The following is a 14,363-nucleotide window of genomic DNA, read 5'->3' as shown; positions in this document are numbered from 1 at the left end:
AAAATGTGGTAAGAACTTTACACCAACTACTGTCTGGGTGAGAATTATCTCTGCCCCCCCATTACAGAAAAGGAAACAGCATCACAGATATGTTGTTACTTACTCGAGATCAAGGAAAAGGTGAAAGAAATAGTTTTGCGCTACTTTGCCAATTACAACTGCAAACTCTAAACATGTCCAGATATGGGTTAGTTTTCTTATCTGTAAAACAAGGTTAATAGCCAGGTGTGGTGGCACATGCCTGTATTCTCACCACCTGGGAAGCTGGGATAGGAGGATTGCCAAAAGTGTGAGACTAGTCGGGGTTACACAGTAAGTTCAAGTCTAGCCTGAATTATATAACAGGACCGGGCCTCAAAAATCAAAAAAAATTTAATAGGGTTAATAAAATGTCTGTCATACTTAACATCACAAAATCCTGGAATCAAATGAGATAGGGCATGCTGGAAAGTGTATATTCAAAAAAATAATTCTTTTTTACAGTTACTGTAACAATAAGTGACTATATACCACTGTTTCATCAACACACACAATAAAATTTCTCATAGCTACAAAAGCTCTCCATAATGGTATAGTGTGTTTAATGCACCTATGATGTAACAATTGTTGGCTTCAACACCTAGAGAATGCATATCCAGGGGCACAAGCAATTCTTGCCTAAATCCCTGAATATTGTCAGTGATGTGAATATTGTGACACTTGGAGCTCATGTTAATCACAGAAAACAGCACAAAGGCATTGCTCAAAGATTCTATCTGGAGTATTGTATCTAGGGACATCTTTCCTCTATTTGGGGACAGACTGCTCAGAGCAGAGAAATGGTAACTAGAAGCTAAATGCAGGCTCTTCTACATATTTCTGAGTTATATTGCCACATACAGCTCACTAAGTGATTGAAAGGAAGGAGGGCACCAGAGATTACTCCTTCTCTAATTTCACTGTTTGTTCTGAGTGCAAAATGGAGAGCCAAATGGCATGAAAATTTGTAAAAATCCCACTTTAACGTTATTTAAATCTTCCCTCATAGTTTATTTATAGCAGATGTGTAATGATGAGATCTGCAACAATCCTTGGAGCAACGAACCTGAGATCAGTTATTGATTCCTGAAGGTTCCACTCTGCAAACACTAGCCCAATTTTATTAAGCTCTTACGTTTCTAGCACTGAGTAGGATGCTGTAGAGCAGTGCTTCTCAAACTTGAATATGCACACAAATCACTTGACTCTCTTCTTAAAGCATAGGTTTTAGATTCGGTAACTCTAGGACTGGGCTCAAATCTGTGCATTTCTAACAGCCCCACAGGCAGTGCTGCTGCTAATGTTGATCCACAAACCACACCAAAAAGTAAGGTTGCAGGGCACACACAAATATAGAAGCAAGTATTTCTGTACCTAAAGAGCTTGTATTTTGCCACAAGATTAATTAATCTTCTATGATTAATGGTACTAGTCCTAGGATTTTCAAATAATTTAAGGAATGTTGAATAATTTTCAAGACAGCACTCCTCTGAAGAATATTTATATATATTTTGGGGAATCAACTGCTTTTGAAAAGCCAATATTTAATGTTATAGATTTACAAATTTTTTCATTCTTTACTGTCAGACATTAGTTATCAAAACTTTAGTTTTTTCTTGAATATGATGATATTCTAAAGTCATTAAATCCTTAATAACATTAAATTAATTAATCCAGAAGTGTCTCTTGTGTCATTATTTAATATACAGTCAGTTACTAAATTGCGAATTGGCACTAACAGCATTCAGTAGGGACAACAAGAAGACTGCGGCTAGCCATTGGGCATGAAGGCAAAAAGTATAATAGCAACTAAGTTTAGGTAGTTAGGAATCTTATTAATATCAGAAAGATTCTTTTTAATTCAGAACAATAAGAGATTTGGGTAAGACAATGAAAGGATTACATGAAATCTACTACCAGATAATTCAAATACACCCGTATAAAGCAAAATATAAATAACATAGAAATCAATACGTAGACCAATTTAGATGTTGTAATTACTAATTAATCTCTTTTCCGTAGGGCTGCATTTCCAGTTTGTGTTTCCCTAAACATTGGTGTCTTTAAAAAACACATATAGGTTTGTGTAAAGAACATTTTCTCTGGTCAGGTACATTTAAAAAACACTGTTTAGCCGGGGATTTAGTTCAGCGGTTCGGTGGCCTGCCTCAGAAGCGCAAGGACCCGAGTTCGATCCCCGGTACTAAAAAAAAGACCAAAAAAACCACTGTTTATTCCCCACTTAGGATTTACAAGGATTGCTTACCACTTTGGGCCTTCTTAGAAACAGACTAAGAGAGGAATAGATATCTGGAGATTTGTAGGGAACTGCCTTTGAGATTAAGTCAGGGAAGAAGGGACGAGGAAGACCTTGTGGACCATGATGTATGCATGTAGGTATGACTTCTGCGGAAGAGAAAAGGCAGAAAGGAGGTTTGGTTAAGAAGTACTAGGCCTAAGAGAGAAAGTACTAGGTAAGTACTCAGAAGTCAGGGCAGGACCCCTAGAGCTAAAATTGGCAGTCAGAAGAATTTACCTGTCTTTGGAACAGTATCCGGCCACTCCAAACAGCCTGAGGGGATAAAGGCCTCCACAGGGGTGTGTTACAGAGCCTGACAGCTGGGCATTAGGTCCAATACTTTTCCACAGAGGAAGATCTGAGGAGGGTTTATCATAGCCACTACAGCTCTTCAGCCAATTCAAGGCTGTGAGTGTCCCAGTAATAGAGAAATCAGTTAAACTGATTTAACTCAGTTTATTTGATCACAAAACGCCTCACATCTACTCACATATACATTTTTTCCCTCTCATTATCTTTCAGAGGACCAGGGTCCCCTGGAACCTTGGAAACACTGCCTCAGGGTCAAGACTACCATTTTATTTTGATATTTTTCTTTTATTGTTCTTGCCTATCCTTATGTCTGGAATTGTTAAAAGTTCAATGCTTAAAGAATAATCGGTCTGTTTTAATTGCAATTCAGCAAGCATACTTTTCTTGGTTTGGTTATTTCTATTTCTAATTCCTAATTTCATAGAGCTGTTAACTGTTTCAGCTCACAATAGTACTCATCTAATTATTTCCTTTTCCTGGACAAAAAGTTAAGCTACTTTCCCTATCTTGTATATATATTTTTAAAATGTGCTGAAATGAAGTAGTTAAGTTTTAATGTGATTTTTCCATGTTCTCTTATTAACATATTTGCAATGAAAGTCTTCAAATTGGCAGAGTAGAACAGCCAACAGCCATTGGAAGTAACCTGGAATCTGAATCGCTGATTTTAAAAATGTTCAGGGACAATGTAGCCAATTTGTTTTAATCTACTGAAACTTCGGTTTTATTTATTGTATCAGACAAATCCAGCCTAAACTGACTAAGATAACAGATTATATAATCCAGGAGCCATAAAGAGAGCATTGTTCTGCCAAACTTCTTCCCAAACCCAAAAGTTTACCTCTACTGTTATAATGAAAAGGTCTTTTTTCAATATATCACTCAATTAGGCCTAAAAGGAGCATCTTCAATGCTGCAGAAGCTTTAGTACAGCCTTTCCTACAACACAAAAGTCCCTTTCCTTGATAGCTATTTCCTATCTCATCCCCCAACACACCACCCACCCACCTGGCCCCACTGCCATTGCTCCACAGGCTGAGCTCAGTCTGGGTGGCGTTTGGGGCTTAATTGTTTCATAAGATGAACTGCTGCATTAGTGCTTCTATTGCTGGGGACCTTGATGAGGTGTTCTTCCTACTATCTTAAAAAAAAAACTATTTGGGTTTTTATGTCATCATGAAGTGATTATTTTTTTTTAAGGATTGAAGAATATATTGTTTTGTTTAAAAGGGCTTTTGCTTATGAATTTCAAAAGCAAGTATGATTTATGATATCTCAGAGTATGTGCAAAATAAAGATCTCATTTCTTATTAAATGGCAATTTAAGAAGATTTTTAAAGCAAAAGTCTTCCTTCAAAATAGGTGAGGAAAAATATGTACAGCTAAAGAGACAGCAAAGCTTTGGATCTATCTCTCAAAACGCCATTCTATTCTCAATTCTCATCTAAAATAGTTCTTTTATTTCAAGCCTGTAATCAAAGTTTCCCTTTATTTTCTGGTTTCTTATACATGACAGATGTAAGAATTATAAAGAGAATGAACTTTGCACATTATGTTGACAATATATACTTTTACCTTCCATTGTGATTTTTACCTTTTAACCTCGTTTTCTCTAAATGGACTTTGTAAGGCTTTATACCTCACTGCCATATCATTTTATAACTGATTTAATCATGAACTAGTGATTGTTTATAAAAAGTATAATCCACTCATTTGTTCAACAAAACATTATTGAATCTCTAACATACAACCAGATACTGGGAGCACAGGATGAAATGCATACTTCTGTGATCTTGGAAGAAAGACAGGCAGGCAGAGGTCCTGAGAGACATTTAACTGAGGCTGACAGGACAGCTGGAGCCTATATTGATACTGAACAATTGCCTGAGTTAGCGGAATGTTACAGGGAAGCGGAAACTTTTTAAACAGAATAGTTTCTGAGAAAGAATAAGGGAACAGAGAACAGGTACCATTTAGGGGGCTACAGGTTAACTCAAGCAGAGACTGCTAGGAGGCAGGAGGTGGCTATTGAACGACTCATACTTTAACCCACATTTTATCCAAGGATGATAAGACGGAAGAATTTGATGAAGAAAAGTAAAATCATCAATTTAATTTCAGAAACTCAAGGAAAAGGAAATTAAAGGACCAGAAGAGGTTGTTCCAGTGATTCATGCAGATGAGAAATGACAAGAAGTTCCAGTAGGGCTGTGACATCAGGAATATGAGAAGAGAGATGGATTCAGGTATCAGGAAAGTAGCACCATCATGCTTTGTTTCTAGAAGGAATTCTGGCTTGACAGATCATCTCAACTTGAAGCACCTTTTGCAGCCCTGCACTTGCCCTAAATGTCAGGACTGCCACATCAAATTGTTCATCCCAAACAGACATGCCAATCCTGACACTTCCTTGGTTCTTTCTTTTAGTGCTTGAAGGGGAGGAAGGAGAAAGGAACATAAGGCTAAATGAAATGATGTCCCATATGTTAAAGGCCTAAATCTATGTGGTCCCTTTCTGTTGTCCCTAATCATCCTAAGATGGTGTCATTCTCATGGAAAAATACATATCATGACCAACCTTCCAACTTTCTGCCCAACAACCCTTAAGCAATATAATAACCCTTAAGAAATATAGAGCAAATTATAATAAAGTGAATTCATGTTAGCATTTACTTTTTAAAGAATTAACATCTTTTCTACAGAACTGGATAGTCTCTAGGTTCATTGATATATGTATCTGGTGGAGCACAGAACTTTTAGTCACCCATTCAAGAGTTATGTATTCTAATGTATATTACCAAATGCGCAACTTGCCTCACATATCTATTACTTCAGTAATATTACTGCTCAGAAGAGGTTAAGTTTAAAAAGCAAGTCATTTCAAAGATTTTTATCTAGATATGTTGGAAATAACAAAAATGAATTAACTCAAAATGGACAAATATTGATCCAAACCTTCATGATAAGATTGAATTTCAGGACACTAAGTGAGATGCCCACTGTGGCAAAGATGAATTCTTCCTCAACACTAAAATCACCTTACCTCCCAGAGCTTACAGCTGAACTACATTTCCCAGCCACTTGCAATAAGAATGGGCATGACCTCCCTGTGATTTCTATCCTCACTTGCCACACAAAGTCAAGTCAAGGATTCCTAGGGGATGGCCACATGGAAACAAAGGTAACAAGAAAGAAGAATCTTAAGTGTTGTTTGTAAACCACAGAGATTTGGAGATAGCTAATGTAACAATTTACCCAGATACAATCAGCATCACAAAATTGATAGCCAGGTTTGAACCAGATGCTGGTTTCTTGTCGAGGGGGATCTTACTCTTTGTTAAGGAAAAATTCTTGGATGAAAAGGAAGGTAAAACTGGCCTCTTACTGATTCTCAGTTCCAGTCTCCTTCAAAGAATGAACTTTTGAGAATCACCAAAATTGCAGAAAGTATATGTTAGATGACAGAAGTTTGAGATTAATACTCTGACAATTGAGGGGCTTGTTTCACTCAAGTCAGCTTCTTGACGTCACTGTCTTCATTTTTATTGCATACTAAACCTAGGAGAGAAAATCCTTTCCTGTCATCTTGGGTTTAGTCCAATGAGCCCAAGTTGACCCCATTTTCTCCCCTCTGCACTTGACTTTACACATTTAGCTGACCTCTAATCTCCAGTTTGGTTTGAGGCTAGGCTGCAAAACATTCACCCTGAGAGTACATTCCTTTTATTCTTCTATCTAACTCCAGAGTCAAGTTTCTTAGAGAAGCAAAGAGGAACCTGAGGTCAGCCTTATAACTGATAGTTGCAGAATCCAGGCTTCCACCTTAAGCTTAAATGCAAATGTACTAACCCATTGTCCCCATTAGTTAAATATGGGCTTGAGAAGGGGTCAGGCTCAGCCACCTTTAAATACTGTGCAACTTTTGCAACTGCCCATGCAATCAAGGAATTCCACTTGGTACAGAGGCAAAGGCATTTATACAATAGGTACAACTGAACAGCAGATTCCCTACTTGAAATGTAGCATATAGTATTCTTTCTCCTGTTGCTTTCTAACAGAAGGGAGAAAAAGTTGGCTTGTTTTTGAATGGGATAGTTCGCATACTGAGTATAAAGGCAGGATGTCAATGTAAGTACCTATTCCTTCAGGTAATGCTTGATGATGGAGGGAAACAGCAGCAAATGTGAAGAATGGATATGGGAAAAAGTGGGAGAATATTTAGGATATAAAGTTCATCTGAGGGCCAGGGATTTAGGTCAGTGGCACCACACCTGCCTGGCAAGCACAAGGTCCTGAGTTTGATCCAAAAAAGTTCATCTGACTATAAATCAGTCAAGAACACTTAACTATTTGCAACATGTGGCTGAAACCACTAATCAGCCACATTCCACTGTACGTTTATTGCAACAAGAGAACAGCTCTCTCCTTATTCAGTAGAGTTTGTAGGTCGCAAATGAGCTGCAGATATTCATGCCTTAGCTGATATAAGGGAACCACCAGGATGCTCATCAGGGAACAGAAGAGACAGCTGAAGAGAAGCAAGCAGTGTAGGCCTGGGCCAGCACTAACTCTACCTAGTGACCCAAACCATTGTCTCAGGCAGCCAGTTTACCTGCCTCAGAAAACTCATCTTCATGAAACAGTCTATCTGCAGACCCTACTTCAACTCAAGTCAACCGTGACCTATTGACCTTCCCACCTCCTCTGGACCTCATGCTTTTCCTCTCGGGCATCCTCCATCATTACTTGCTGAGCAATGACCATACAGTTTTTCAAAAATTGCCATCAGGCTAATCAATCACTAGTGAAAGGATGCTCTATGTCTTCTATCTAGATGTCTTCCCAAAGCCTCATATGAGCACAGCTAGAGCTTTTCAGAGGATCTAGGGTGAATACGGATTAATGATATGTGATAGCTGGATTAGTCCCATAACTGGATTAGCATAGCTCTGAGGGTGGCTGAATGGGTTTACTGAAGAGGAAAGCCCACTTTGGGTGTGGGCGTGGTGGCACTAACCAACAGGCTGCTAGCCTGGATGGAATATAAAGGGAGTGATGTAAGGCAGGCTCACTGCCTCCTGCTTGCTATGCCATCGGGACTGTTTCTCCTCTGAGATGCTTCTCTGCCATGCTGCCCCTGCCTTACAGCCAGTCGCCTATGTACTGAAACCTCTACAGTGATCTGAAATAAATCTTTCCTTCTTTATCATGTGTGTATCAGGTATTTTGTCTCAGCAACAAGAAAAGTAGTTAAAACAGTATTACCTGGGTCCATGGCCATGAGCCCTGGGTGCCGCCACTGCCTCCAACACCAGTCCCACAGCCCTGATATTTGGAAAAGAAAACCCAACTGTAGCATAGGCCAGTGATTCTAGCCAAACAGTATGCACTGTCATTTTGAAGTTTTAGAGTGAAATATGTTGCAATGTTTTACCTCTCTAATGGTGAAAGCTTACTGGAGAAACAGAAACAGCACAAGTTTGGTCATATCCATCCACGTTAGGCTTTAATTCCTGATAAAGTTGGATAGTGCTGCCCCAGTGATTCATGGTCATGTCTCAGCTTCTATCTGTCTGAAGTCACAGGCCAAAGAGCCTTCTGAGGCAGACAAAGGTAGAACTCCCACACTCAGCTCTGACTAGCCAGTTTCCCGAGTGGCAAGTAGTGAACAGAATTGAGCAGAGAGAAAGATAGGGGAAAACAATCAAAAGAATAGATATATCATAGATATATGATTTATATAATACAACAGTATGAGTAAATGTTAGTATATTAAGACTACAATATATAAAAACTAGGATTCTATTTAACATGTAAAATCTTGAAAAATGATGGCACCTAAGACACCTTTGCTGAAAGGTACAGAGATTAAATATCAGAAATTTGATCATTATTTATAGATACATTTTTACAAAGTGTAAAAAAAATGCATGGACTTGATCAGCATCAAACTCAGGAATGAAAAGCAGGAGCTGAAAGAAAGGATACACAGATGGCTGCTATTAACTTGTAAGTTGAGGGGGAGGTACACAGGTGTCAGTTACATTTCTATTTTTAAATGAACTATTTCAGGGACACAACAAAGTAAACGGAAGTCAAAATCAAGGACCAGTTGTTTGCAATCAGTGGGTGTGTGAGTAGGAACAGGTATGTGTAAATTTCTTTTAGCAAAGAACCTAAGTTATTTGCTCAGAACTCTAAGTCCTACAGCATGTTTAGGGCTACTTTTGGATTGTTTTTAGAAACAAAAACTTCCTTTAAAAAAAGTAGTTTTTCAATGGAGATCTATTTCTACAAGGTTCTTTCTAGCTGAAGCAAAACATTCCAAACAAAAATATTACTAGGAAAAGAAAATGATGTTGAGCTGGGGACATAGTGTGATGGTAGAGCACTTGACCAAGCATGTGTAAAGCCCTGGCTTCAGAACTTTGTACTATAAACAAATAAAGTACTATTTGTATATGGTCCAAATGTTATGATGTCAAGGTTCAGTTTGAGACATATGCGCATCACTGGGAAGTAAGTGGACAATGATACAAACAGGTAGATAATTAGAGGAAGCTTCCCTGGTTGATTGAGTTGCTCAAATCTTTAAGGCTTGAAAGAAGCAAACACAGTACTTCTATCACCAAAATCAGCCATAACTGTTCTCTCCTGCTGCATCTCCTTAGATGGGACAATTTTTCTATCATATTTCTAGGTACAAAAAAGACAGCTGGAAAGTTCAGCACATATATGAATGGAAAGATACTTATGCATAAATTAGAATGGAGACTGCAAGTACCTCACTATTTAACACAAAGACAAAGAATTCTGTATTGACAAAGGTGCTGTGTTATCCCCTTTGGGAAATGTGTAATATGGCATAATGCTTTAAGGAAATGCTGATTTCCTCACTGAACCAGGAATGGAGATGCCTTGAGGTTTTTTGGGAGGGTGTGGGAAATGCTAAAACCTAAGAACTTGTTGGTGCTTTAAAGTATAAAATATGGCTATATTTTGCTATTTCATTAGAGGTTGAAACAAACAAAATTTGGGGTGAATTTTGTTTACTCTCATTTTTCCAAAACCTACTTGAGTTTAATCTTTCTCTGTAAAGATATTCCCAACTAAAATTCAAGGCAAGTATGTTAGTCATGTAAACAAAAATAAACACAACACGTCACAAGGCAAGTTTATTCTTTAGAAATGTTATTTTATAAGCTACCAAAGTCTAACATAACCAATACATTTACACATGTAAAAAGTCATCTATATTGAAAATAGTTGGCCCAACCTGCAGAAACCTATGAAAATTAAGAGCATCTCTGCTGATGTGGTAGTTGAGTTCTGGAAGTGCTTCAGTTCTGACAGTTATTGCAGAGGTAGCACTGAAGGTGGTTCCATGAGGGATACGTGTAGGTATCTGAAATGAGAACCACAGCAAAGTTAGCATGAGTCAAGGCTGTCAGTTCTACAGAAATCTTAGGCTACAGAACACCCTCTTGTAGTTTTAACAGATTGGAAGGAGGCTGCTTGGCTTTGGGTACTATAAGCTGACAAATTATAAACCTAGGTCTTTCCAAATTCATTTCCTTGATTTAACGTAATATTGCTATTCCAACCAGATATACAATTTATTCTATTCCTAATACAAATACAACTATTACCCATTAAGCTTTAAATAGAGAGCCAAGATAAGAAAGCATCAGGAACTTACTTTAAAGACTTATACTTCTCCCTAATTGCCTGCTGAGGTCGATGGGGTATATCAAGGCATGCTTTATGTAGTTCACTCAGGCAAGGCACAATTTCATTTAATGAATAGCCTGTAAATGCAGCAAGCGTTTCTGGCTAATCAAGACAAAAGGAAAAAAAAATGTTTTACATAACTCTGCAAGACACTAAGATCTAAAGATAAATGATTGTGAAGTAGAGATTTAATTCCTTAGTAAGTATCTATATTCATCCCAAAAGAGAGTATCTCTTCTTTCAGATACTTTAGATATGCAATATTTTTCAAAATACCTAGATTTCTGCATTTTTAAATTCACTTGTATTGTTCCCTTGTGACTGGGACTTTTACTGAACCCTAAAGAGCCATGCTTGCCCAATTGTCCTGTTTGTATAGAATATGAAACATTCTGAGTCAAAATGAAACATAAAAATAAATATTCCAGAAAATGAAGGTAGATACTCTATTTATTTTAGCACAACAGTGAACTTTCAGAGGGCTGTTTCTGACCTTGAGACCTTTTTGGGCAAGAGGTGACATGGACTGTCCTGTTTTCTTCTAATCCTGGTACAATCTTCTGGTCATCTTCACTGGACCCTGGTTTGGTTTGTTTTACTTTGTTTGGTTTGGTTTGGTGTGATATAGTGTGGTGTGGTGTGGTGTCATTTGCTTTGGTTTGGTTTGGTTTGGTTGAGATAGGGTAAGGTAAAAGTCAATAACTTTTGCTTGAAGTGGCCAATGAATGCACTTCAAAGTCCTTCCAGGCATTGTAGCAAGACTGAGATTGCCAGTCCTATATCTGTTGTATGAGCTGTGATGCCACCTACCTGACTTCTTGCCATCTCTGGTCCCCATAGAGTAAAGCCACTGAATCAAAGCCAGAATGGTTGACTGGAAAGACTTAGCAGCAAGCTGTAGTCTGCTGTCAAGACAACCAGTTTCTTTTTATACTAACTTACCCTCACAAAAGGCAAGCCCATTCTAATCCTTCAAAGTTACTTCACAGATTTTAAATCACTGATCATGCCTCACATTTCATCTGAAAAGAAGAATCTTACCCAGAAGTGCTTATTTACAATATAGTTTGCTAGGCAATAAGCTGCTGCAGCTATCAGTGAAGGAAGATATTTCAAGAATGGGTCAGCTTCAAGTAGACTCAGTTCTGCAACATACTAAACACAACAGAAAATGTCAAGTTTGACCAAAGTCATAAGTAGACCTGGAAATGTCATAGTAATAAACTGTATCTTATTTTTGTTCAACCAATATCTAGTAATAAGCATAGAAATAAACAGCCAATATTATTTCCTGGGTTAATAATTGGCATAACTGTCCTTAACCAAAATCACATTTAGACTGTAATAAAATTTCAATACCCTTGTATTTTGTCTACCCACACTGTATTATATAATAGATTACTTTTCTTATCATGTGCTAGTAAAGTATAGCAGTGCTGCTAACGGCATCTGCAATGAGAACACAGCCTTCAGTTGAAAGGCAAAAATATGACCATATTAAAGCTATTAATTTATGAGGCAAAGGAATGCAGTTCTAAGGATAGAACAGTACCAGTGGGAACACATTTTCCAACAAACACTGAAAAATCTAGGTAGACATCCTTATTACTCTTTGCATACCACATAAATACCACATGTACTAGTAGATAGAAACAAGGTGACCAAACCAATACTATATAATACCTTCAACTAAATTTTTGTAACTCCAAATGACCAAATGATGACTCATTTCCTAATAGGTCAGGATGAGTTTAGAACCAAATTAAACTACATTTTTTCCCAAACTAAGAAGCATGGCTTGTGATCTGTACCCAACAAGGGAATAGTCTCCAAGTTTAGATAGCTTTAACAGTTAGGTGATTAGATAGCCTGTGCCTGCCAAATGTAGTCCACAGTAACATCTTGTAGACAAATGTATTTTTAAATTAGCTGAAAAGGTTTCCCTGGCCATTGGGGGAAAAAAAAAAGGAATAGAAAAACTGAGGGATGCTTGGGAAAGGCTACTTTTACCCTCCTCGCACCTGAAGTTCCAGGAAGTCACATGGCATACCTTTGCCAGGTTCTCAGTTCTCAAACACACCCCTTGCCGTTTTAAATACTGAAGGAGAAACTGGTTGGTGGTTGGTACTGCCAGATCAAAAGCTAGGACTTTCAGGAACAGGTGTTCCATCCTTAAAAGTTGTCGTTTTGTGTATGTATCATCAGTTATATAGACAAACTCCTCCACTTCGGGTGGATATATCTCTTCATATTTCCTAGGAAAGGTAAAGAATTCTTAGATGTAGTGTCTCAAATGCATGTCTCACTCCCCATGTCTCAGCACAGACCTTCAGAGTTCTTTATTATAACCTCATTTCCCCCTCAATATCATTGAATGGCACAGGGCTATGAAGATACTAGGAGTTTGTTTCCAACTCAAGAACATGAGTATTACAATGATATATTTTACTTACTGTAGGGAATAGTAACAGAAACCATTTCCAACTGGGAATTTTAGTTTTAGCCTCTGATATACTGAAAGATTCTGCATAACAGGCACTACAGGTGAATACCTATTACTTCTATAAACCTCAAATCATTCTGTGGATAAGAACATTACGAAGAACACAATAAGAATAAAAAATGTCATAGGACTTTAATTTTTAAAAAGCTCATGTTCACCTTTCTCTACTGAATTTGCAGTGATGCTCAATAGCCAAGACAAAGATAATGATTATCATTTCACCAATGTGATTTCTTTCCTTCTGGGTTTTTTTGCTTTGTTTTGTTTTGGTATTAGGGATTGAACTTGGGATCTTGTGCTTGCAAGGCAGGCAGTGGAACCACTGAGCTAAACTCCCGGCCCGTGTTTTTACACATTAGTAACTAGAATATTTAAAACCAAAAGAATATAAACTACCACTCAGCAACAGGTTACTTAAAGGCAGCTAAGCCATAGCCCAGCTCTCTTTTCCCACATAATTAGGTACTGTTATGAATGAATGATAGGAACACAACCAGAGTTTAAAAAAAAAAATTTATTATCTGTAACTGTGTTAATATGGGTTATTTGCTAGATCATGAAAACAGCTTTTATGTAACCCAAATCTCCTTAAATGGAACTTTTACTTGTATTAGAACACAGCTAAAAGACTACACTTCAAAAGAGTTAAATTAGATCCTGAATTTGGGTTGCTGGCAGCTTTAGTCATGATATTGAACTTCTTGCTATATATCTTAAACATCTGAATTGAAGAGTGAATATGTGGGTAGGCTCAGTTTCTCAGTACCACCTACAAAGATGATGATCTTTTATCAAAAGAAGCATGAATAGTTTTAATTATCAAGCACTGCATTTCTTCAATAAATGGGGAAAAAATCAAGTGTTTTGACAGGAGAGAGCTTCACTTTATTCAAGTTGAAAGAACACTTACGAAGCCAGAAGAATAGCTGCTGTCCCAACGAGCTGCAATTTCCCTCTCAGAACAGACATGCAGGAAAGAAACCTGTCCAGAAAGTTGACAGCCAGATACAGAGTTTCTGCTCGAAATTTATATTCTTCACCAACCTCTACCAGCCAGTCCACCAGAATAGTACGCATGCCTTCTGTGATGTCTGGCTGTTTCCTCATATAGTATGCTTTAGGTCTGTATCTTATCTGTTTGGGGAAAGAGTTTGGATATTTAAATAGTTGCAATATCAGAAAAACCTCTCACCAGTGTGTTGCTATTAAAAAACACCCCCTGAGAAAATGTTAGGAGGACACTGATTCAGAACCAAATAAATCTTTACCATGTTAAGGAAGGAAGTGTGAAATTCTGGTTCTACAATGTAATGAGTTAACAGCTAAAGTGAGGAAAAGGGTAACAATATGGACTAATCCTAAGAGTGAAATAGTTAACATAAAAATTATTTGAGTCACACAGGAAATCATTCATCTAGCTACTACTCACTTTCACAACTACAGGTGAAATGTTCTTTGAGATGCTCAGAAACAAAAATATTTCAGTGTTAGATTTTTTCA

At 37.6% G+C, this 14,363-nt stretch overlaps 1 protein-coding gene across 8 annotated transcripts in view; it reads right to left on the bottom strand.

Moving 5' to 3' along the window:
• Positions 1 to 9,849: 9,849 nt before the first annotated feature.
• Positions 9,850 to 14,363, bottom strand: part of Ccna1 (cyclin A1) — a 10,008-nt gene continuing 5,494 nt past the window's right edge. For all 8 annotated transcript variants that reach the window (XM_010623944.3, XM_019207466.2, XM_019207467.2 and 5 more), the window contains exons 5-9: positions 13,774 to 13,997; positions 12,411 to 12,615; positions 11,402 to 11,515; positions 10,329 to 10,462; positions 9,850 to 10,034 (exon numbers count right to left, since the gene is read on the bottom strand). In XM_010623944.3, the coding sequence (XP_010622246.1) occupies positions 9,983 to 10,034; positions 10,329 to 10,462; positions 11,402 to 11,515; positions 12,411 to 12,615; positions 13,774 to 13,997 (729 nt within the window). In that variant the 3' untranslated portion in view covers positions 9,850 to 9,982. The remainder of the gene's footprint in view (positions 10,035 to 10,328; positions 10,463 to 11,401; positions 11,516 to 12,410; positions 12,616 to 13,773; positions 13,998 to 14,363) is intronic.

Source organism: Fukomys damarensis, unplaced genomic scaffold (genome assembly GCF_012274545.1).
Source record: "Fukomys damarensis isolate Sample0158 unplaced genomic scaffold, DMR_v1.0_HiC HiC_scaffold_38, whole genome shotgun sequence".
NCBI lineage: Eukaryota > Metazoa > Chordata > Mammalia > Rodentia > Bathyergidae > Fukomys > Fukomys damarensis.
The sequence above is the reverse complement of the archived record's forward strand: the minus strand, read 5'-3'. Positions and strand labels throughout refer to the sequence as shown.